This window comes from Juglans regia, chromosome 16 (assembly GCF_001411555.2).
Source record: "Juglans regia cultivar Chandler chromosome 16, Walnut 2.0, whole genome shotgun sequence".
Taxonomy (NCBI): domain Eukaryota; kingdom Viridiplantae; phylum Streptophyta; class Magnoliopsida; order Fagales; family Juglandaceae; genus Juglans; species Juglans regia.
Window position 1 is genome coordinate 21754468 of NC_049916.1, and position 26157 is coordinate 21780624.

Here is a 26157-nt window from a genome sequence, read left to right on the forward strand (position 1 = left end):
AAGAGATTCCTATAGGAAGCCTCTGATGCATTGTCTGATTCTTCATCTTCAGATTTGCTTTGAGACTTTGATAATGATTCTTTAAGTATGTTGATTAAATCCTTCTTTTTAAGTCCATCAAAGATATCAGTTTTCTTTTTAGACTTAGAGGATTTGGTGGATGAACTGTCCTTGTCCTTTACCCCCCCGAATTTTGTTGGAGACGCAGCGGCCTGAATTAAGGGATATTCAGGAGCTTTGAATGGTCTGGCCATGATCTTCGGAAATTCTTTTCTATTCTGCAGGTTAGGTGCAGTTTGTGGAAAATCCTTGATCAATAAATCAACAATCTTTTCAGAACTTGCAAATTTATCCCACCATTTGGTGAAATAAACTCGTGTCATAACATCACCATTCTTTTCATAATTCCATTTGAAGATCCACGGCAGGTGGTATCTTTTACAGAAATGTAAAGTATGGTGAAATTTTTTGGAGTGTTGATCCAGTGTTGGATCAACAATTTTTGAAAAATGTTGATAAGCTTTGAAGAGCTCATCTGGAAGATTTTCAGGAATTAATCCATATTGGTTCCACCATTGGATGAACCAGAGAGGAAAATTTCCTTTGAATTTAGTATCAAATTTTATGAACCAAGAGTGGCTCATATCTGGGGTTTGGAAGAACATGAAGCGCTTCCAAGCATCAATATAATCAAAGTAAGAAAAGGTAGTGTCTGTTTGAGCGAGTCGTTTAGAAGTAGATGGGGTAGATCCCCATTCTGCTTGAGTAATGATTCGGTGAATATAGGCACTGTGAAAAATTAATTTGTTGGTATCAACCTTGTCATAAATAGGTTTGATAACCAAAGAATTTGTTTGGATAAGAATACTGGAATAGAACTGGAGATTTTTTGAAGAATCTTCAGGGATCCAGTAGATAAATAATATTTTATTTATCTTTCAATAAAATATTTCATTTCATCTTAATTGCATAACTAAACGAGGGCTTAACGGCAGTCTGCACTCTCCAAAATCTACAATTTTTTTTTATTTTAAAAATCAACATTTCTAGAGTTTTTGGGCTGGCAGGGAAATATCATTATATTATAATAAATTCGTACAAATAAATGCCAATCTGTTGTCACCAGAAGGCATAACTCAAACGCAAATACAATTATCCCATATATCTGTGATTGATATATATATATATATATATATATATATTTATGAAAAATTATTCTCATCAAACCCAGTGCCCACACCTTATTCCCAATTCAAGGTACAACCACAAAATCCTCTTGGTTTCAGAGCCATGTGACCAATTCGCATACACTTCAGCAAAAAACTTTCCCTCATGGCAATACATCTCCAACCTCCAAATTCCAATGGACATAACTTATCAACCACGAGAACAAAACTACGTGGAGGACAACACAGCCAAAAAGAAGCATAGCGCCTCTTATCATTTTCATACCACTTATCTGGTTTCATTAACAAGCTTAATTGAAATTCTATCAAAATAGCCGTAGTATTATTTTAAAACCTAACCATCTCAAGAAAAAAGCGCAAGTACATAAGCTTCCACAGATTGTCACGCGAAGATGAATCTTGTGATTCCAGTGCCATAAGTCTGAACTGTGAAGCTGAAAAGTCCTGCATGCACATAATCAGACGGATTGATAGCTGACCTACATCACCATTCCTCCATCAATGGTCAACACCTGAAAGACAGCAATTTTAGCCATACTGAGCACCAAACGGGTGAAAAATAGACAGCAAGAAAACAAAAGGTGTAACGCAAACTTGTCTCATTAAATTGAGCCTTGATTCCCAAAGTTGCACCAGGAAATTGGTTAAGAAGATGGCATCAAAATGGCTCTCCTCTCCGAGCCATGTCTCTTAACCAAAATGGCAGGCATAAGTGGGACTAACAGCTCGAGCAAGTATGTGAAACAGTATCAAAATAAACTACAAAAAATAATCTCTGAACCTGTCCAGTGATGTAACTGGCCGCAGGGTTAAGGGCCAAAAATTCCACCAGTCCTGCAACTTCTTCTGGTTGGCCATACCTTCCTGAATATACAGTAAAAGTCAAAACAATCAGTCTAGTTTTAAGGAGACAACTTCTACTATCATTCTTGACAATCTCCTCAAAGATATCGCTCTTAGGTCCAACGAAATTGAGCTTTCTTACAGTCTCACCTAATGGGATGGTATCCAAGATTTTCTTCTCAATATCTTCCCCTAGCTTGGCTGTCATGTCAGATGCAATAAACCCTGGGGCAACAGCATTAACCTGAAAGGAAATTCTTTAGTCATAACTGTTTTCTATCATCTCGGACTAGCTGAATCTTTTGATGTGTGTGATACATAACTAACACAAAAAGATACAAATTTCTAAGGACTCACATTGATGTTTCTGCTTGCGTATTCCTTTGCAACAGTCTTTGTCAGGCCGATTACCCCTGCTTTTGCGGCACTGTAGTTGGCTTGACCGGCGTTCCCAACGAGGCCAACAACTGATGCAATATTGATTATCCTTCCCTGCAAAAGACCACTTGACTGGGATGAGGAGGTAGCAACAAAAAATGAACATTGCAAGTTCTACAGAAGCCCACATCCATATAAAGTGTTGATTTGGAAATGTTATTAAATTTTATTTGTTGTAAGAGGCGTTGTTAGCTTTCAGACAGTAGAGAACCTCAGAAACTAACATTTCCAATAATTAAAAATTGAGTTTCTTTCCAGTTTTAGTTCTTTGCTAATACACTCCACAATTAGATGGTGGCGATTATGGTAGATCTTAACAGTGTAATTGTTTTAAAGCTCCATTATGTCAATATGCAACATCCCATCATGATCAGAAAACAGATGTTCCAGTTATGAAAGAGGAATGGATTACAAGAAAAGTTAACTTTGTGGTGACAGATTTGTGCAGCCCAAATGGAAGGGAAGCAAAAGTACAGGACCCGAGAGAGAGCAATGCCATGTTACCTTTTTCTTCTTCATCATAATTTTTGCTGCTGCCTACAAACAGTAAATTATCTCAGCCTCGAATAAATAATTCAGCCAATGCACTTCTGTTGGAAGTGGTTGGAGAATGTTTAAGATACCTGTGTACAGAGATATACACCCGTAAGATTTAAATCAATAACCTCTTGCCACTGAGATTTCTTCATTCTCATCAATAAAGTATCCCGAGTAATTCCTGCAAGAATGGTGGATTAGTTAGGGGAGTAAAGCTTGCAATTAATAAACGACAAAAGAGGAAGTGGACATCAATTGACCTGCATTGTTTATCAATATATCAACAGTTCCCCATGCATCAACTGCCTGCAGTAATGAAAAATATCAAGCATGGCACTAGTAGAAAATAGAATCAAATTAACTTCCTTAGCTGAATTAACATTTGCTTACAGTTTTAATCATTGATTCAACATCAGCTTCTTTTGAAACATCTCCTCCAAAAGTCAGGGCTTGTCCACCACTTGCCTCAATCTGCATGAAATAGACCAATAAAATATCACACGTGATTTCTGTAACACAATATCAACTTCACATGTGCTCAGAAAAGATAGCACATCAAATTGGTGGTGAAATCATCTACCTCTTTAGTAACTTCCTCAGCTTCCTTGGATGACCTAGAATAATTAACCAGGACCTATATATCACGACAAAATCCACAATCACCAAAGAGCAAACTGGGAATGATACCAGGTCAATAATGCATCGTGTAATTGAAACTATGAATGCAGTTCAGCTCATTTTTACATAAAATGAGTTCGATATAATATGCAAATCAAAACAATAAAGAGAAACCACTAGAGCTTCAGTGATCCCTTTTCACGGATCAATAACCAAACAATTATCTGGCAGAAAAAAATAAAATCTTCCACAGAACCAGATCAACAACTCAGTTAAGACCGCGTTATTTACTGAAAACAAATTGGTACAATTCTACTCTTAGGCAAATTACTATGCGTTCTCTGAATCACAATCATGTAAGACACTCGGGGGGGTCCCAATATCACTAACCTTGCAACCGGCTTGTCCCAATGACAACGCAATTGCTTTGCCAATACCCCTAGAAGCTCCTGTAACAATCACCACAGGGGCTACCACGTCTTTGGCCGTTTCAGCGCTTGCTTGTTCGAGTGTAGTTACCTGGGCCCTCACCCCTGCGTGTACCATTCATTACAGCCGAATTATTAATAATATTAATATTAAATTCCTCATTAGACTTTTTTGAAAATCCCTGATTAGTCGTCAAAAATTACAACATCTTGAAAATTCAAATGCAACGTATACTTTTCGTGCTCTCAAAAGCTTAAAATATATGAGATTTTTTGCTACCAAAATTCAAATTTCAAACATACCACATATAGGAGAAAAACAACCACGTGAAAAGGAACATTTTCGTTACCGGAAGAAGTAAACGAGCCCTTCGATCTGCACCGGAGGCCAACGCAAGGCCGGGCATGCGCCGACCTGACTCCACCCAGAGTCGGAGACCATTGACGAAACTGACCAAATTTGCGGTCTCCGGGACATCCGAATCTCGCGGCGGATCTGAAGGCAACGACATCTGATCCGGCAATTGAAGAAGCCATGGCAGCTCCGAAAAGTCTCCGAACAGTTAAGATTGAAGCAGAAGAAGAAAAATGGGAAGCGAGAAGTTTAGCCAGAAATGAAAGCCAAAAGTGAGACTCTACGTTTTGGACTTTATGTAGTTTCGAGGCGAAAACTAACAACTTCTCAGCCTTGGAAGCTCCGGAGGGCGTCGGAGTAGGCGAAGTCAGGTAAGCTTGCGCGTGACCATTATAGTACCTGGGCCACGTGTCAGTCGTCGGGCCCTGTTTATTCTTTAATTACTATACAGGCCAATGAAATTTGTTTGTTGTACAACTTATACTTAAGAATGTAGCGATTAACTAGGGGCAAGAGAGTAATAATGTTAGCATAGACACTTTGGTTCATCCGCCCAACTAAATCCGACCTACTTTCCTTTCTAATCTTATAAATATAAATATTTTTAATTTTAAATATTTAACTTTTTCATCTAATCATTATAATTTTTCTAAATTTTTAAAAAATAAAAAAAATAAATATTTTCAAATCTCAAAATAAAAATTATATTATAACAAAAATTTAACTTTATAATATTTTTATTCAATTTTTTATCTTCCAGAGCATTGACATTTCCAATGCCAGTAAAATTTAAAATATAGCTAAATTTTGTATAAATGACCTACATTGGACTAGCTAAATACGTTTAGCTTAGATATTGAGCTACAATAACTCTAACAGTTCCTCTTCAGAATGGGTAAGCCGTTCTCGGGCTTTCAATGGCAACGAATAAATTATATACACGTCAGCAACCCTCATGTAATTTTCATGAACCACACTGTAGGATAGCAAAAATCAAATACACACGATTTCTTTTCCCCCGCTGCACTTACTCCCGAATCCCCACTACCCGCCACGCTGTCGATACTCGTCTCAAGCCCTTTGCACTCCACAGCCCGTCGAAAACTCGTCTCAAGCCCGTCTCAGGCCATCGCAGCCAGCCGTCGCAACTCGGACCTCCATAGCCCGTTTAAGCCCTTGGGAGCCCTTCTCAGCCTTTCACAACTCGTCTCAGCTCGTCGCACCCTTCAGCCATCGCAACTCGTCACAGCCCGTCTCACCCTTCAACCAGTTGCAACCCTGCCGTCACACATGATTTACATTTTCAGATCACATTTAATTTTGTTTTGACTTCCTGTGTTTCAGTCGTATTTTGATGTTTTGCAATTAGATAGATTGAAGTTTCTGCAAGAGAGAAAATTGAGAAAGAGGTTAATGAGAGACCATATATTAACAATGTCGTAGTTGATATCTGGAGGAAACAAAGAATGCACAAAGAATTTGAAACTATTATTGTCCATTTCCTCTTGTGATGTGGTTAATGAGAGACCATATATTAATTTACAAAACACAATAGACAAATGGAAAGGGCCAAAAGAACGTGAATGGAATTAGTTTGACTAAGTAGCTGATCATAATTGATGACAGATCAGTTTGTCTAAGACTTTCATACAAAACTAACAGAATTTCATCGTTCATTGCATAAACTCGTTTCTAGTATTGCACCAAACCACTCCAGCATATTTTCCTTCACTGTTGAGCAAAATACCATTACTTAACTTCAACTGAAGGATTTTCTATCAACTTTAACTTTTGTCATTGTTTTATGTTTTAATGAAGGATTTTCTATCAAGTTCGGATAGTGATGAAGTTGAGATAATGATGAGTAGAAACTATCGAGAAGTTGAAGATGATGGTATCGGGGCTGCAATTGGAGTACAACAATGTGATATGAATGTGCTACATGTGCCAAATGTGAGAGATGAAGTGAATGTGGAAGAGGGAGTTGATATCGAAAATGGAGTGAATGTGGAAGATCGAGCGGTGGAAGACCGAGTGAATGTGGAAGATGAAGATAATGTGGGAGATGAAGATGTAGTAAATACGATTTCTAGCTTGAGTAGTGATCTTTTTGAGCCATTTGTTGGGAAGGAGTTCGATGAAGTAGAAGACGCCCAAGCCTTTTACAAGGCGTATGCAAGACGGAAATGTTTTGCAATGAGGACCAACAATACTCGATTATCAAAAGAGGACAGAAAACTAATTTTAGTAGAGTATGTTTGCTCAAAGGAGGGATTTCGGCATGAAAGTCAGAAACCAAAAAAAAAAATCCCGAACCTGATGAGACAAAGATTGAGTGTAAAGCAACAATGTGTATAAAAAAGGATGGTGAGAAGTGGACAGTATTCAAGTTCGTCGTTGAACACAACCATGAGCTACTTACACCAAGAAGTACTAGTTTACTTTGTGGACATAGATGAGTGGCACGTGTCCAAAAAAAACTCATTATGACTTTGAATGAGTTCGATGTACTAACAAGAAAAATAATGTCAGTTTTGAGTAAAGAATTAGGTGGTGATTTTAACATTGGATGTATTGGTAAGGATATCGAGAATTATTTAGGAAATAAAAGAAGAAATAAGCAAAAAAAGCATATATAATTATCAAGCATACCCTTCGATCCTCAACATCCACAATGTCATCATTAAGCCAAGTCATTTGAAAAATAAACGAAAAATACATCAAGCCAACCCAAACATGCTGGGAACAAAATCCCAAATCCATTAAGCACTATGAGAACAAGTAAAATCTTAATTAAGAACTCAAAAATTAAATAAACAACCCAGCACATGAAGTCAAATCTAGAAAAGAACCACAACCACGTTTCGGCAAGTTTGTGATTCTATTACTTGGACTAGAAATTGTTCTCGAAGAACCATTACCTTGTTCAAAGGGGCAGTGAGACAGATCTTCTGCAAAATAAAGGATCCACACGGCTTAGCAAATACACACAAATAGAGAGAGAGAGAGAGAGAGAGAGAGAGAGAGAGAGAGAGAGAGAGAGAGAGAGATAGGGGGTGGGGCTAAGGCTAGGGCTAGGGCTCAACGAGAGGGAAGGATGGGGTGGGGTTGTGGCTCGACGGGATGGAAGGATGGGTCGTGGTTGTGGCTCGACGGGAAGGAGGGAGGGGGTATTCGGCTAGGGCTCGAGGGAATTGTTCCTGAAGGAGAGAGATTGAGAGGAAGGAAATGAGGAATACAGGAGTCTGGTTTCTTTTCTCCCAATCCGTTGCAACGCAATCACATAGACGGTAAATAGAGTGCATACGTGTCACAATGTTATTAGATGCCATTTTTTAGGGGAGACCGGTGGTGCCTGCGGGAAGATAAACTCTAACTCTAAAGGCAGATCCAAAGTTGGAGAGGCACCTTTCACCCATCAAACCCATATTTTATTCACAAATAATTAACAACGGTAAAACTATATCCCACGCTTTCTCTTTCCTTTCTATCTTTTTATCTCTTCTCTCTCCCTTTCCCTCCCTTCCTCTCGAGCCCGACACCCTTTCTCTCTATTTCTCTCCTTTTCTCTCAAGCCCGACAGTAACTTTCTCTTTATTTCTCTCGTAAAGCTTCATCTGATAGTTGGTTTCTATTCCTTTCTCTGGTTTTTTTTTTGTCGTTGTCCCTTTCTCTTTTCGTCTAGCCATTTTCCTTTCATTGGCCTAGGTGGAGGACCAAATAACAGCCCTTCGCGTTTGTTCTAGACCAACAATCGGTAGCTAGCTTCCTTTCGGCTTGTTCTACGATGCCTTCTGAGGAACTTTGATCTAAAGCCCTAGACTACTTCTCTGAGATTGTTTTTTTTCGATTTGAAAAAATCTTGTGTTTCTATCTCCTTTCTGTAGCCAATTCTCTTTTGCCCTTTGTTTCCATTTCACATGCTCTATTTCTAGCTGGTTATCAATGTCTTTTTGTAAATTTCTAAGCTGCTAAATTGAATTTGCTGTAACATTTTGTTGTAATTCTTGAAGAGATCTCATTTTCTGCTTGATATTATGTCTAGATTCCCACTCTTTTTGAAAACTCCACTTTCTCAACACCTGCAAACAGCCCTCAAGTTTATTATTGATCTTAGTGAGGCCTTCATTGTTTCTGCCATGCATGTGCCAAGCATTCTTAATAACCTCCTCACAGTCTAAGAAAAGAGACCAGCTGTCTTCATATCTACAAATGTGATATGATCTTGTAGTCCAATCATGTTGTTGCCCCACATTCGTCAAAATTGGACAATGATCTGAAGTAGAAGATGCTAAGACCTGTACTTCTCCCCCACCAAAAACTGCACACCACTCTGAATTGGCTATGGCTCGATCAAGCATTTTTTTAGTGAAATTATGATCCTATCTAAAGTTAGACCATGTATACTTACCTTGAGTAAACCCCAAATCCCACAATTGACAGTCCTCTAAAACTTGTCTGAAATCATCAATCTGTTTATCAACCCTTCTAGCCCTTCCATACTTTTCACTATGATGTAAAATCTCATTAAAGTCTCCTATGCATAACCACCCTTTAGGCTTGAGAAGATTCAGATGCCTCAGAATACCCAACCCTTCCTGTCTCTTGTCTGTTTCAGGATTGCCATAAAAACAGGTTAGCATCCACTCTACTTCTGTTTGTGTAACCCACATATTTATGTGTCGTTGTGAATAAGTGCTGATGTTAATATGAACCTCTTCTGCACATACCAAAGCCATACCTCCACTTCTACCCACACCTTCTACAGAAAATAAGCATTTGAAACCCAATTTCAGTTTTATAGCTTCTAAGTTCTTCTTTTGCATTTTTGTTTCCATAAGAAATAAAATGCTAGGCTTATGAACCTTATCCAAAATGCTAAGATCTCTAATTGTTCGAGAGTTGCCAAGTCCTTGGCAGTTCCAACTTAGGAGCCTTATTTCTCCCAGCGGGGCTGATTAACAGCCTCCGCCATTATATCAAAATCAACAGGTAAAACCTGTTTCTTGCCCCTACCTTCATGCTTAGTATCCATATCCAACATAACAGATTCTTCAACATTCTTTCTCTTCCTTGTAACATATTGAGAAGGTTGTAACATATCACTTGATTGCTGTCCCCTTGCCCTTCTCTTCCATCTGGTAGCACATATCTCAGGAATTTGCTTGCATTCACTTAGCTGTTCCTGATCCTGCATAACTTCTAGCTGAGCTGGCTGACTAGACATCATCATTGCTAAAGAAGGGATTGCTTCTGGCTGCTCCATTAACTCTTTATTTTTTTCAAGCACTTTTTCTTTTAATTCAGGCTCTCTATTAAGCATAGGAAGTTTAATAATTTGAAGATTACCTACAGTACTTTCTTCTTGATCCTCACCTGTTATATTCTGTTGCACCAATTCTCTACTAGGATCCACTTCAACAGACTCAATTTCCTTTTGAACCATTGTCTCCAATTTATTGGAATTATCTAACTTTGGTATGGTTGGAAACATTGGACCCGATGTGCTGCTATAACTTGAAACTGCAGCTGAGCTTGAAACTCTAAGCCATGTTCCATATTGTTGCATAGGATAATCGTTATTGTCTTCTTGCTCTCCATGCTTGATAACTCCACATTTAAAACAGAATCTTAGTAGACGTTCATACTTGAATTGAATAAAACTTTTCTGACCAAGAAGTTCCACAATTTTTCCTCTTATTAAGGGCTTCATTAAATCCATTTCAATTTGCACTCTAAGCCACTTTCCCTAACAATTCCCATCATACTCAGCCTCCACCTCAATTACTTGACCTATTGAGAATCCAATTCTACCTCCAATATCCTTAGTCATACATCCAAGAGGTAAATTATGTAATTGAACCCAAATAGTAGTCAAATTAAAATTCATATCAGAAGGTGGAGTAATACCATCAAACTTTTTTAAACAAACCAAATTTGTGTCAAACAACCATGGATGGCCTCCCCAAATCTTATTCAAATCTGCCTCAGACTGAAATTCAAACACAAAGATTTTCTCCTACTTCGATAATCTTTGTTCCAGCACAGGATTTCCACACTTTGAGTATCGTGTTCTTAAAAGCATATTTATTAATCTTTTTATTAGTAATTATTTTCCCCACAAGACATAACTTCCCTCTCTCCATGTTGGTCTGTATATCATGGTCAGTTATGACTATTTCATACATTTCCTCTGCAGTTAGAGAAAATTTGTTCCATAGTTCTGAAAGTTCCTTATCCATTACTAACCAGAATCCAATCTTGTCTTGAAACACAGTTTGAAAATATTGTTGACAGAAGTGACACAAGAGCATGTACTAGGAAAGCTTTATAAGGAAGTAAAGTTTATGATGCACTTGCCCTAGGCAAAAGACCCTTCCACCGAAGGTGAAGGACAAAATTCCTCCTCACCAGAAAGTTCTCGAGCTGAGAGGAAAACTTCATAAGTGCGTGCTTGAATTTTCTTGCCATTTAATTAAAAGAGTTGGCCAGCACCATTTTAGATTATTGAGAATTGAAAAGCTTATAATAGATTGAGCATACAAAAAAAAAAAAAAAAAAATCCTCAAGAGCCAAGACCCCCAGTTCATCGCATAGTAGGCGCACGTGTTATCTAAAAAGAAAAAGCTGGGGAAAGAAGGAACGACAATGCTAAAGAAACGAGAATGTTTGGATTGAGAGATGAGTTGAGATCATCTTATTATTATTATTCATAAATTTCAATTCACAAATTTTACTACTATTTATAAATCATCTCAACTCATATCATCTCATTTCTAAATCCAAATAGTGCCTATATCATTGTTCAAAAAGGAAAACTCGGAGTGGCTGAACGAATCGAACTGTCTTCGAGTTCAGTTATATCCAGTGCCCGACCTACGTGTATCTAGGGGGGCCATGGACCCCCTTAGATTTTTTTGAAAATCAAAATATACCCTAATTTTTAATCATAATTTTATAAAATATAGAAAACGACCCCCGAAAAAATTTTATAGTCATATGCTTCGTAAAATTTTATAAAATTCCAAATTTATTAATTTGCATCTCAAAGTTTTTTGTCATACAATATTAGGTTTCTTAATACGGAGTGCAAAGTAAAAATATAAGAAAAATCATTTAAGGTTGGTGATTTATATGGAAAATAATTGAGAGGTTTTATCCTCTAGACTTCATTGAGTAAGAAAAAACTTATTTAAGGTTTCTATTATAGGCTATTATATGCTTAATGTGAAATGAAAATATCTAGAGTTTACATGAAACTTAATAAATTAGTTTATATACTAGAATGAAAGATGACATTCTAAAAGACAAGTTTCTATGAAACAAATAAATTTTAAATATTTTTTTTTATAAAAATAATAATAGATATATATTATTTCATGAAACTTTAACATCAAAAATCTGAAACATATAGATGTTGTATTTTTAGAATTTTTTTTACGTGTATATTATAAATTATCGAGATTTAATTTTATATATAATTATATTATTATTACTTTTAAATTTCAATGTGTCACACAGTATTAGAAAATTTGGCTCCCTCAAAAAAATTGTTGGTTCTGCCGTTTGTTGTATCGGTAATCATTGAAAGACAATATCGTTGTAACCGGATTGGCAAATGTCCCAAGACCGGGTAGGTCCCGTTGATCCCTTGCAAGAATATTCCGATCGAGCACGTACGGTTTGGCTACAACTTTGTTCATTAAAAAATGGCACTCTTAAAATTAGGATGGGAGCAGGACCCTTCATGTATTTATTTTTATTTTTTATTTTTTTTCAGGTCTTATAATTAAGAGAAAAAGATTGGCATATATAATAAGACATAGTTCGATTACACATATCAAACTATCTCATTTTATCTAATATAATCGTTATAATTTTCATAAACTTTCACATAAAATATAATAAATAATTTAAAATTTTTAAATCTTAAAATAAAAATAATATTAAAAAATAATATTTTAATAATATTTTATTTTATTTTTAATTTTTTTCTCATCTCATTTTACCGATGTAATCAAACCGGATCAAGTTTTATAATATGTATTAATCATTTAATTCTCTATGAGAATTTGGAGGATTGGGCATCGTAAAGAGAATTGGTCATTACGAGTCAAGATTGATCGTTCGTGCATGCATGGTTAATTTCATGTTTTATATATGTAATTATTAATTAATTAAATGATGGCTATAAACAAAATTAATGATAGCCAATGAAGAGAGAGAGAGAGTCTAGGGAATTGGATAGAATATTTTGTCATGCATTAATGATTACATGAGCTTTGGTTGGCAAATCTTGTGCCTAACTGCAATGCAACGACGTTGTCTCTTTCGCAGGGTGAATTTTTGTCGACTCGCGCCCCTAGCCAGCTACTGCATAACAATCGGGATTGGTTTCGAGATTAGTAGATTTTAAATTAGTTAAATAAAATATTATTTTTTAATATTAATATTATTTTAAAATTTAAAAAAGTTAAATTATTTATTATATTTTATATAAAAAAATTTTAAAAATATATAATAATGAGATGAGATAGGTTGAAAGTATTTATGTATCTAAATAGGGATAAGGGCCTATTTGAATAATGAGATGAGTTGAGATGATTTATGAATAATAATGAAATTATTAATTATAATTAGATAAGATGGTATGAGAGATCGTCATCTCACCTATGTATTCAAACCAACTCTTTAACTAATGGATCATAGTTAATTAATGAAGATTATATATATAGTCTTGAATTTCTCAATGAGAAAATATATTTGTAATCGTGAATTGTGCAACTGCCGCGTAATTGTTTTAAAAAAAGTAAACAAAACATGAGATTCACATGAAAAAAATTAATTTTTTAATAATAGAACTCACTTTTTTTCAAAATGATTGCACGACGTTTACGTACTTCACGATTATACGTATAATTATTCTATATATATTATTTATAATGATTTAGATAATTAGCATAAATTTAGAAAATATTAAAATACTTACCATTAATGAATGATTTTGGCCCTTCCATATTATCGTAAATCTAGGAAGATGATATATATTCCCCGGCACAAAAAAGACAACTAGAAATGTGTAAATTAATGAAAGGTATTTGGTATTGAAGAAGTCACATGCACTTATTAGATGCTTATTGATGGGTTAGAGCATAGGCAATGGTCTAATTATTGTCAAGTTTAAGATTTAACTAAAAGTTGAGAATCATTGGAGATATTAATCCACGTTAGGCTATTCATCCCAAAGTTAAAATAATAATATAATATTAGATATTTTAATAATTTTTTTTAATTTTTTTTAATATTTTACAAATACACTCCATATATTAATTAATAATTTAATTTTTACTTAAAATTATTGTTTCTCAACTATTTTTTTATTCAACCTAATTATCTAACAAATACATTTTGACAACCCTTCTCACACCCTATAGTAGCTGGGAATATTTTTAGAGTAAAATATTGTTTTGGAAATGAATAATAGTTGGCCAAACTTAAAGAATTGTTTGACTTTACTGTAGCTTAAAAGTAGAATATTAAAGTTTTGACTGTTTAAATACAGACTATTTTAATAAAAGTTATCCAAAATTTGACTAGGCACTAATATTTAGCTATGCCAATACAAATGCTCTTACAATGGGTAGATAACATTCAAAAGTTCCCACCATTTCCTTGCGTACATAAGATATTGGACATTGGTTTCATAAATCAAGCCAAAAAACATCAATCATTTTTCTCCTGTGTATGTATATATATATATATATATATATATATTTTAAGGGGATGTTGTCATCATTAATTTATCAAATAATTTACATTCATGAATAGATACATTCTGAGATGTCTCCATATCAAATATGATATCATAAATCAAAATAATACATTTGAAGCTCCACTAATACGCTATTTCCTTTTGTGTCTGGTCTAGTCTTTACTACTACTGATAATTTCTAAAGACAAACGTTCAAGAAATAGCCCAATCTCACCCTTCATAGAAGGAGGTGACTCAACCTATACAAACAAAATTTTGTGAGACGAATATTTTTTTTAATTAACAATAAGAAAACCAAAAAGGAAAGCAGTAAGATAAATGAGAAAAATGATGGATTACAGTTTGGACTAACTCTGGTAGATTTTAAAATTTGTGACAGCCCGTGAAGACAACATGCTTGTCTCTTTTCAACCAAAAATGTCATATCTGAATGGGTGATCTGGCGCGTGTGGTGAGAAAAGCTGTCGGAAAGGGTGGTGCTTAAGGACCACTCATGGCGATTTTGCAAAATCGCCACTTTCCTCCGAACAATTTGCCGCTTGAGAGTCTTCTTGTGCCACGTGTCTCTCGAGAGTTGCCGAAAAGTTGTAAATCTATCTTTTTCGACTTTGAATGAAGCAAAATAAAACTAAACAAAAAAAAAAACTACCTTGATAGACAAGGTGGGTGGATGGAGGAAAGAGGGGAATGAGAAGGAGAATGAGAGAGAAGTTGAGGCCTCCCCCTCCAACGAAAATCAGATCTAGAACCTTTGATTTTTTAAGAGAGAGAGAGAGAAAGAGGGAGAATGAGAGATGACTAGGGCTTCTCAACCCACTTTTCCTCGTGTATATAAATTATGGTTTCAAGGTCTTATATGATCTCTGAGAGATCACATCAAAACTTATGGAGATAAATACACGTATATTAAAACTAAAAAAATAAAAAATAAAAATGAATGTTCTACTCGTTTATTTTTATAACATTTTTGAACTCATCTCATTTCGTTTCATCTAATTATTATAATTTTTTTTAAAATCTCACACAAAATAAAATAAATAATTTAATTTTTTTAAATCTAAAAAAAAATATTAAAAAAAATATTCTAATAATATTTTATTCAATTTTTAATTTTCATTTCAACTTATCTCATATTTGAAAACAAATGAGATTATGCCATATAAATAATGAATATCTTTATCTTCCGATCTCCGCCTCTTTTGTCAATAATTAAAAAAGTAACAAATTCACCAATGGCTTCTAGATTAATAAACGAATCCCAAATGATAATTGAATTTCAAACTATATATTTTTTTACAAAATATTTGGTCTGCACGTGAAGTTTATATAAAAAAATTAGTTACGTGATTAAATGTAATAAGTTATATTTATTTTAAAATAAAAAATATTTTATGAATGATGGATCACATTACTAAGTATTTTCTCTTTTATTTTTTTTTTATCTATAAGAAATATGAAAACTATTAAATAAAGAGAAATGATATTTACATTTGTAAAGTGTGTAAATGTTACGTAATTATTTAAAAAAAAAATATTAGATCCATATAAAAAAAGAAATTATTTTTTTTTATAATAAATAATAATTTTTTTAAAATAATTATATAATATTTATACACTCTGTAGGTAACATTACTATTAGATAAATTGGATAATGAATACACTTATTGCCTATTGGGCCCAATTCTGACTGCAAACGACACTGTACTCATCTTAATCCCTTGCGGCATAGCTGGGCGCTCGGCCGAATCTCTTTTTTTTTTTTTTTAATCAAGCTTGTGCATAATATAGAATAAGATATAAAGTGCTGATACGGTCTTGAAAAAATATTACAAATGGGAGGATCTTTATCATTGTGAAATTTCAGACATATTCAAGTAACTTATTAGGAGTGATTTTGATTTAGAGATGAGTTGAGATGATTTGTAAATAGTAGAATAAAAGTTGAATTATTTATTATATTTTATGTGAAAATTTAGAAAAATTATTTTAAAATTTTAAAAAGTTGAATTGTTTATTATATTTTGTGCAGGAATTTGAGAAAATTGTAATGATAAGATGCTATGAATTGAGATGTGTTGAGATTAGTTACGAATACAAATGATAAGGGGTATGCATCCAAAGTCCAAACATCTTATTTGTAGTGGCCCATTACACCAAGTTGTGCGGCTATCGATTTTGATGTCGATGAATTTTTTGAGTGAATCATTCTTGAAATGACTCCAATAAAGAGTTGATATTTGTGAGTATATTGAGAATAGACCAATCCAGAGAAGATGAAGTGTTTATCAAAACATCTGTTATCACTTGACTATCGCCTTCAATGATGATTTTTGAAATTTGTAAGGCAGCTTCTTCAATTGCTATCTTTCAGGGGCCAAATCTCCTCCTTGATTGCCCCATTGAGAATTTTGTAAATTTTTAACATTTTTTTTTATAAGTTATTGAGATGTGCTCCCGAAAAAAAAGTTATTTAGATGTGTTTTGTTTAAATTTTTATGAAAAGGGTGGGCGGAAAGAAAAGTTGTCTAGAAATTTTTTTTAGATGTACTTGTATTGAAATTAACGATAAATTATTTTGATAAATGTTTTTCTTGGTTTTTTAAATATCTTTCACAAATATTCAAATAAATCGTTAGTGAAGGTATTTTTAAAAATTAAGAAAATTATTTAATATTAAAAAGATATTAAAAGAAATTATTAAAGTTTTAGGCCAATTTGGAAGTCTAATTGAATTGAGATCAATTTAGTTTAATCTATTTTAAGCTGATTCTAATATCTAAATGCTTAATTTTTAAATCACTAAACTCATCTCAACTCAAAATTTCTTTACACGTGAGATTTATAATTTTTTTTTAATTCAACACTTCTTTACATGTAAGATCTATAATTTTTTTTAATTTTTTATAAATATATCTAAACTTATTTTAATATCTAAATATATCTAATCTCATTTTAAATAAATTTTATAAAATTTACTCAATTATTTTAATTTATTACTATTCACGAATAACTCTATAAAGTGTATTGTGTATTGAATATTTGCCTTGAACAAAATATTTTTCAATCCGGCAGTGCGAGTGGCATCACTGTAAAAATCAAGAATCAAGAAAGAGGGAAGAAGCACAAAGAAAAGGAAAAGAAAATGAAATAAATATCTCAGAGCAGAGAGAAAGTGAGAAAGGAAACGAAGGGAAAAATAAAAAAAATAAAAAATAAAAAAGGAAAAAGAAAAAGAAATGAAAGCTTGCTGCGGAGGAAAGAAGCAAACCTAAACAACAACCAAAAGGGTTTTACTCTGAATCCTCATTAACTCGGAGGAGAGTGAAGTTGCTGGAAAATTTACTCTGCATTCGTTGGCACCGATCGGTCCCTCTCTCCCAAGTTTTCTGATCCATACTTACAGACAAAAGCAATAAATACTTCTAGATCCGAGTGTCCGATGCGACATTCGTCGCATTTGCAACTAGCATTTCAGCCCCGCTTTCTATTTTTGATTTTGAGATCGTAGTATCACTTAACGATTTCTTGCTCTTTCTTTGAAGAAATTTGACTCGGGGAAGTTTGGTAAGTCTAGTTACGGTTAGTAGTTTTCAGTAGTGAATTTTGCTCTGCAGCTTGAACTTTGAACTTCAATGGGGAGTTCAGTGGTTTGTGGAAGTTGAATTAGGTTTTGGTGGAGTTATCACTGGCAATGTTGGGTTTTTTGGCTGGACGGAAATCTAGGGTTTCAGACTCTCAAATTGGTTGTTTTCTGAATTTGCTTATGGACGTTGAGCCTCTACTCTCTTATTGGTACTGTTGTTGCAGTCTCAATGTTATAATATGCAATTATGTGTTCAAGCGATAAGATTCTACGTTGAGTCGACATGGTCTCACAATGTATGGTTTTCGGCTGGTAATATGTTGCCGGAATCGGAATTATTTTAACTTGGTGAATTACGCGAAGTTGGCTAATGAAAGCCGCACATGGTTTTTTATGATTTGATTTTGGGCAGAACGTGGGGAAGGACATCTAGTTTCTTAGTGAGCTTTGTAGTTAGCTGAATGGATATTGTGGGGTTTCTGTTTTGGTTCAACCATTGTATGATTTCGGGGGGTACGGAGAGGTTGAGGTGACACTTCCAAAAGGTTTAGTTTTAGGTGCCGAGATGCCTCCTTCTCCGGTGTTGAGATACTCTCCAGGGAGAGAGCCAGGAGGAGCCAATCACAAGCGAGGACAGAGTTTCGAGAGTGGATTGTTGTTCAGTGAGAAAGATGACAATCTTGCTTTGTTCAACGAAATGCAGATCAGGGAAAGAGAGAATTCCTTGCTTCTGTTGACTGATGACATTGAAGACACGTTTTGTAATCTTCTATACCAATCTCGGTTCTGTAATTTGGAATTTGGATATATGTCATGTGAATTTTTTTGTCTGTTCCCTCTTGCTAATAGTGCTACATTTTTTTCGCTTTGCATGTTGAATTGTTGTTTGCAGCGACAAAATTGAGGCACTTTTCAGATTATAAGCTTGGAATCTCCATTCCTGTTCGTGGAGAGAGTAGTGACCTGCTTAATGCTGAGGAGGAGAAGAATGACTATGACTGGTTGGTTATCTTTTTTCCTATTCTGATGCTTTCAGCTTTCCATCTTTGATTCACAATTTAAATTCTATGGTTTCACATATATCCAAATGATGCAACTTAACAGGGTCATAATTTATGTCTCTTGCCACAAAGACGGAAATATAATTGTCAAGGAAAAAGAAAAAGATTAACTTATGGCTTACAAGTAAGCAGAAATAAATTTAAATTACAACAAGTGTCTTCATTCCTAGTACATATTCATATTGAAATTTATCTTCTTGATGATCTCATCTTTCATCATGAAGCTGAAAATTCTACTGTAAAATTTTGTCAATTTATTTCCCTGGTGTGCTCCCTTGGTGATAAGCTTATTCTTGCATTTTTTTCTTACATGATAGTTTCTAGTTGCATTTTACTTTTCTTGTTTTTAATGGGATGCCCGGTATTACTGATTTCACAGGTTATTAACTCCTCCAGACACTCCTCTGTTTCCTTCATTGGATGATGAGCCGCTACCAGTTAATGCTGCTCCCAGGGGCAGACCTCGGAGTCAACCTATTTCTATCTCAAGATCTTCCACGGTAACTGTTCTCATTTTAATGATCATAATCAGATTGTTTATGTTCTCTAAAAGTTTCCTTGGAAATGTACTCAAATATTTATGCTCTCTCTGTTGATAATATGTACATACTTTTGCAGATGGAAAAGAGCTACAGAAGCAGTAGGGGTAGTTCCAGTCCAAATCGCTTAAGCCCATCTCCTCGGTCTGGGAGTAGCACGTTCCAGTCGAGGGGAAGGCCTTCATCAGCAACTCATTCCAGTCCACCTCTAGGTCTACGGCATGCTTCTCCATCACGGAGACCATCTACTCCTCCTAGTAAACCCTCAACACCTACTCCAAGGTCGTCTACCCCAACTCCTCGTAGGATGAGCACTGGGTCCAGTGGTACCATAGCCTCACCAGGGACAAGGGGAACTTCACCTATAAAGACAAATCGAGGAAACTCTGTATCGCCAAAAATAAGGGCATGGCAAGCTAATATTCCGGGGTTCTCCTCTGACGCACCTCCCAATCTCCGTACTTCATTGGCTGATCGGCCAGCATCATATGTGAGGGGTTCCTCACCAGCATCTAGAAATGGTAGGGATTCTACCTCCAAAGTCAGCAGGCAGTCAATGTCCCCAACAGCTTCTAGAAGCATCAGTTCATCTCATAGTCATGATCGTGACAGATTCAGCTATCACAGCAAAGGCTCTGTAGCATCATCTGGTGACGATGATATAGATTCTCTACAGTCCATTCCTGTGGGTAGTTTAGACCGAGCAACTTCAAGGAGAGTTGGGCCATTATCAAATAATCGAGCTCTGCCCTTTTCGAAGAAATATACTAGAATAGCATCCTCAACATTTGCTCCAAAAAGATCATTTGACCCTGCCCTTCGACAGATGGTATTTTATCCTTTCATCTGAAATTTTGTCCATCCTCAGACTTTTGGAAGTGAAATCAATTGAGTTGCGAATAACAATACTTTTCATATCTCTTGTTGGAATTGAGTGACAAAAATAGAGTTTTAATAACACCTCAGAATAGTTGGTCTGTATGCATATATTCTCATAGTCTACCTTTAACTTCTAAAGATTTCAGCATGAGTTTTTTTTAAGTAATAAATTTCACCATTGATTGCGAGTATGATAGCTTTTCTGAGGACTCGCGCGTCCCCTTAGTTTTTGCAGTAATCTAACTTATGAAGATTTGTGAATTTGTAGTTCATAGTAATTGTAATGACGTGTTATTCAATGTTTGTGCAGGATAACCGGAAGAGTCCTCAGAATATGTTCAGGCCACTTTTATCTAGTGTCCCCAGCACCACCTTTTATGTCGGAAAAGCAAGTTCTGCAAATCGTTCTCTTATATCTAGGAACTCAGTCACAACAAGCAGCAAAGCAAGTTCTGATCGTGCGGCAGTTGATAATGAAGGTGGTGACCAGAACCAGGATGACATGGCAAGTGAATGTGGGAAAGTTGCATATCCTGATGTTCAAGAAGTCTTTGCCTTTGATAAGATGGATGAAGTGAATAAAGACAGTGGCCATGAAATGCATGATGTATCACTTCGCATTCAGCATGGTGAATTTGTTAAAAGTCCTGCAGCTGATTGCGGTTATATCGTCTCTGAAAACTTTGGTCACCATGGTATTGCCTTGGAAATCGGTGCAACTTCTGAAGCTTCTCAAGTCAAGGCTGATTCTCCAGGAGTTGATATTCTTGAAAATATGGCAAGTTGTTCAAGGTGTGGTTCAGTGTACAGTGTTGTTGATGAAGTGGAACGGAGCATTAAACTTTGTCCAGAATGCCGTCGGAAAGACGACACTTTGAGTGTTATAATTTCGGGCCCAAGAAGTGTAGTTGCTGTAAACTCCCCAGTGACGTATATGATTTCTGAAGAAGAAAAACCTTCTGATCAGATGGAGCCTGTAATTGTTGTACCAGAATTTGTACCCATTACTTGTGTGGATGAACGAAGGGTTTCTGTGGGTGAAGAGACTGCTGAGCAAGGCCAAATTCCCCAGAGTGAGCAACAACAAAACTTCTCTCCAGAATATGCAAGGTCGTTGGTGGAGGAAGCTGAGCTTAAGGATGTCAATCGGCAAGAGGTGGGCCAACCAACTGTTGGTTACAGCATAACTGCTGATGATGACACTGTGGGTCAGCAATTGCATCGCTATAATGACTATCCAAATTTGAAGGTTGGTTTTTCAGAAGGCACAGGCATATCCATACTGCTGAAGAGGCCAAGTAGTAGCAAGGGGCCTGTTTTCCAAGGCAGGACATTTGCTGCTACTACAATACTTTATGATGATCGGTCTCATGCAAGAGACAGTGCAAGCAGTATGAGAAGCTCCATTGGGCAAGGCAGTTTCTCGGCATCATCCTCTACTGATTTCAGCTTAGCTAGACAATTGGAAACTCGTATACAACGGCAGTTAAGTGGCAGGAAAGCAGACATGGAGAATGGTAGATCTGACGTAAACATGAAGTCTCAAAGCACTGGGTCGCCTTTATCTGGAATTTCAAACCATGGTCACCGAGGGTTAGAAAACCTTGTGGTTTCCGATGGCAATGTGGAACATGCTGTAGTGGAAAAACCAAGAGCTTCTGAAGGGCAAGCTCTTGTGTTGGAGTATGCACTAGCAGATGCTACCAGTACATATTTTACCAGGACTGGTGTTGTTGAGACTGATAATTCTGAATGTAATGATCGTAGAACAGTTGATGTTTCCAACTTGGGATTGTCCCATTGTATTGATAGTGTTCTGCTAGAGAACAATTCGGTAGCATCATTTCCAAATTATGAGAAGAATTACACTGCTTATGCAAATGGTGAGTTTATCCCAGAAAGCACAAGGAGTGTCATGGATGTGGAAGCAACTATTAGAACTCCAGAGTCCTCTTCTGGAGAGGAACTTGTCATGATGAACAGTAGCACTGGTGAAGTGGATGATGCACAGGTTCCTTCACAGAGCTCTGTGGTTACTTTGTCACAAGTGGAAACTGAAAAGTGCTGTCTGGGTAACCCTGGTTCACAGATTGATGAGGTCTGTCTCATATCGATGAGCACCAAGGGTGAATTGCAGGAGTCTTCAGTTTCAGACCCCAGCGCCTCTGATCATGCATATGGCATCCTTGGTATGCTTGTCAGCCTTGTTTTTGTGTTCTTCCATTTGAGATTTCCACTGTCATTGCGCATCTCATTTTTGTTAACCATCTGCTGATTTAGAGAATATAATCAAAACCAATTTGTTCACCTCTGTTATGAGCTCTTACTCCATTATTGACTTCACTTCTGATTGCATCATATTTATGATGTTCTAACCCATGTTTTGAGATAATATTAGCATGTCTTAGCTAATTGTCTGATGAATTCTTAATGTTTTTGACAGAGGAATCAGCAGTAATGGTAGACTGTCAGGGTGGAAGTAAGTCAAGGAGTGTAACACTGGAGGAAGCCACGGATGCAATACTTTTCTGCAGCTCCATTGTCCACGATCTCGCCTACGAAGCTGCAAACCTGGCAATTGAGAAGGAAAACTCAATCCCATTGGAAGGTTCATGGCCAACAGTTACAATATTGGGGAAATCGAATTCTGATAGAAAAATTGCAGGCAGAACCACTGGCAAACCACGTGCTTGGAAAGCCCACAAAGCCAGGCAAAGGCAGGTGGAAACAGATGTGAAGCATGCATCCAATAAGACCGAGAATGATGAGAACGCCAACGACTCTTTGAACTGCAATGTTGGGGTTCCCAACAAGGTGGACAGCATGGAGCCTCCAAAGCTGGAATCCAAGTGCAACTGCACAATAATGTGAAGTCTCCCCCATTTGTACTCAGGTCGTGCTCACGCTGCCCTTATTACCCATGCTATTCCCTAACTTAATGTTTAGTGCTTGATGGGCTGTCTGACTTAATTGCCGATTGGGTTCTGATAATTGTAAAGTAATTATTATTTCTTCTTCTTCTTCTTAGGCTGAGGGCACTGGAGTTTGTGTTTGCTCCAGTAGCCACATATTCTTGTTCTATTTCCCTCAATCTTAATCGTTATGATTGTGCAGGAAGGTCGTTTTACCTTTGGTTACATGGGAAATTAATAACGAAAACTTTTAAAATGGTTGCCTATTGACTCGATATCAATTTTATTTAATACAAAAACTAAAATTTTCTACCTCAGGAAATAAAATAAAAAATAAAAAAGAAATATATTTTAAGAATTGATATTTGTATCTTTCTTCATTTCTTGAAGAGAGGGGGCTATAGCCTATAACAAAAAGAACCTCAGTCAAGTTGGTCATCACTGTTGGAGTAGCGGAGATCCAAGCAGGATTACTTCTCAAAGGTCATAAGTTTTTGTGTACTCTTTGCATATTTTATTGACGTGATTGATTAAAATAATTAATTTATATAAAAATAATAATACAGGCAATCACATTTATAGAGTCAAAAGTGACTGCACATTAAATTTTTGAAGATAAAAACCAAAAGTGAGATAGGTGCGTTTGTACATGATTTCATGAACGGCTGTCCCTTGCAGTTCTTCTCGTGCACTTGAAATTCTGAACAGGTAAATACTTTAACCACAAAATAAATTTACAAATGACGAAGCTTGATGAAGTGCGATTGTAAAATTATTTTATTGTAAAGACATCTAACGAATCTCATAAAATTATATTAATTTATATTTTTATATAATCTCTTTATGTCTATAATAATTATATAATGGATATATGGATTTGTGGACATATATATATATATATATATATATATATGTATCTATAATATATCTCCTTATACTTAAAAAGAGCCTATCGCCTCATGAACAGTAAGATCAACAGTAATGAACAGTAATAGTGAACAGTAATAAACACAGCAAAATCACAAAACCAAAACTATTATATCTCCGCATCCCTCTCTGCATCCTCGAAGCAAAATCACGACAAAATCATCATAAAATCATCACAAAAATACACGGCAAAATCACAAAACCAAGGCAAAACCACTATATCAGAGCATCCCTCTCTGCATCCTCGAAGCAAAACCACGACAAAATCATCATAAAATCATCACAAAAATACCACAAATTAAAAAAATACCACAAAATCACAACAAAATCACTATAAAATCACAACAAAATCACTATAAAATCACAACAAAAATACCATAAAAAAAAAAAAAAAATCACCACACAAATTACGGTGGTGGAGGTGGCCTAAGGGGAAGTGGGCGTCTGTGAGGGAAGGTGAGCATGCATGGTGGCTTGGCTGGGCGTGAGGACGGCTACGAGAGGTGGTCGGTGGCGAAAGGAGGTCTCGGTGGTGGTGCGGTGGCCAGAGGAGGTGGAGCTCCGCCGTGGGTGTGGAGAATCAGTGCAAGAGAGAGGTGGATTTCGTGGGAGCAAACGACAAGAAGATGGAGGCCGAGCTCGCTGGATGGGGATGGCCGGTGGGAGAGGAGGCTACCGTGGAGGTGGTGGCGCCGGTGGATGGTGCACGGTGGCACAGCATCATCAAACCCATTCGGACTGTGCACAGCCGAGAGAGAGTGTGAGAGAGGGAGACCGGTGTGGGAGGGCTCGCTGGAGTGAGGTGGTGCCGGTGGAAAGGGCGATGAGGCTCACCGGTGCACAGCGGCGTCGGGTTGGGCAGAGGAAGATTCGGCTGGGAGAGGGGCAGCGTACCGCATACGAGTGAGCTGAGGGAGGAGAGAGAGAGGGGAGGGAAAATTGAGGGAGAAGGAAAATGTGATAGGTGTTTATCGGTTTATCCAGTTCCTTCATCTTGGGGTCTTCAAAATGATTTAACAATAAAAGATTAAAATACTGATTTAAATATACATAAATATTAATTTAATTAAAAATATTGAAATAAATTAAATAAACGATGAAATTTTATTAAATATTTTTAAGAAATTAATCTCAACCCTTCATTTTAAATTCTTAGATTTGATCTAACAATAAAAATGTAAACATTGATTTAAACTAATTTAAAATTTAAATAATTAATATATAAATATCATATTATACATAATGTATCAAATTTAATTTATTAAATACTAATCTTCCATCATTAAATAAATGATAAAAGTTTACTAAATATTTTTAAGAAATTAAAATCATATAAATAATTAGAGTTTTAACATAATTTAAATATGATAATATTCTTAATTAACTAAATTAGGCAAACGTGCGTGGGGAATGAGAGAGAGTGAGAAAGGAAAAGTGGGGAAAAATGTTAATTTTTAAGTTTTAAATTTCAACCCTTCATCTTTAATCTTTAGATTTAATCTAACGATAGAAGTTTAAATATTGATTTAAACTAACATAAAATAAATAATTAAAATATAAATATTCTACCATACACTTAAAATTAAATTTAATTTATAAAATACTAATTTTTCATCATTAAGTAAAAGATAAAGTTTTACTGAATATTTTTAAGAGAATAATATTATATCATACACTTAAAATCAATTTTAATTTATAAAATATTATTTTTTCATCATTAAATAAATGATGAAGTTTTACTGAATATTTTTAATAGAAAAAAACTATCTAATTAATTTGAATTTTTAATATAATTTAAATTCCATAATAAATGATGAACATGAATAAATAATAATTTTACTCATATACATTAAACTATTTTAATATTAAAAATCATTATTTTTTTTTTCAATTAGGTAGACATGGCAAACGTGCTTTGCACGTTAGCCACCGCTAGCATATATTTATATATACTAGCAGTGTATTTACGTGCGATGCACGTTTGCCCTGTATTAGGTTATTCTAAAATATAAACATCTAGTGTAGAATAAGAGAATTTAATGATAAGGTCTATGAAGATAATATAATTAATTGTTTAA

The 26157-nt window shown here is 35.4% G+C and overlaps 3 protein-coding genes across 3 annotated transcripts; 2 read left to right on the forward strand and 1 right to left on the reverse strand.

The window, feature by feature from the left end:
- Window positions 1-1215: 1215 nt before the first annotated feature.
- LOC109014553 (3-oxoacyl-[acyl-carrier-protein] reductase 4-like) lies at window positions 1216-4764 on the reverse strand. Its single transcript, XM_035686772.1, has 11 exons — window positions 4402-4764; window positions 4014-4156; window positions 3586-3639; window positions 3396-3476; window positions 3266-3311; window positions 3092-3186; window positions 2973-3005; window positions 2388-2522; window positions 2181-2274; window positions 1969-2051; window positions 1216-1699 (listed from the first exon to the last, which is right to left on the reverse strand). Exons 1-11 carry the CDS (start codon window positions 4586-4588, stop codon window positions 1667-1669), a joined length of 984 nt encoding a protein of 327 aa, XP_035542665.1. The 5' UTR covers window positions 4589-4764; the 3' UTR covers window positions 1216-1666.
- A 1454-nt stretch (window positions 4765-6218) lies between these two features.
- LOC109014558 (protein FAR1-RELATED SEQUENCE 5-like) lies at window positions 6219-6764 on the forward strand. Its single transcript, XM_018997074.1, has one exon. The coding sequence runs from the start codon at window positions 6219-6221 to the stop codon at window positions 6762-6764; it is 546 nt and encodes a 181-aa protein (XP_018852619.1).
- A 10628-nt stretch (window positions 6765-17392) lies between these two features.
- On the forward strand, window positions 17393-23353 carry LOC109015143. The gene is made up of 6 exons (XM_018997624.2): window positions 17393-18522; window positions 18654-18762; window positions 19202-19322; window positions 19441-20190; window positions 20551-22429; window positions 22684-23353. Exons 1-6 carry the CDS (start codon window positions 18327-18329, stop codon window positions 23109-23111), a joined length of 3483 nt encoding a protein of 1160 aa, XP_018853169.2. The 5' UTR covers window positions 17393-18326; the 3' UTR covers window positions 23112-23353.
- The last annotated feature ends 2804 nt before the right edge of the window (window positions 23354-26157 follow it).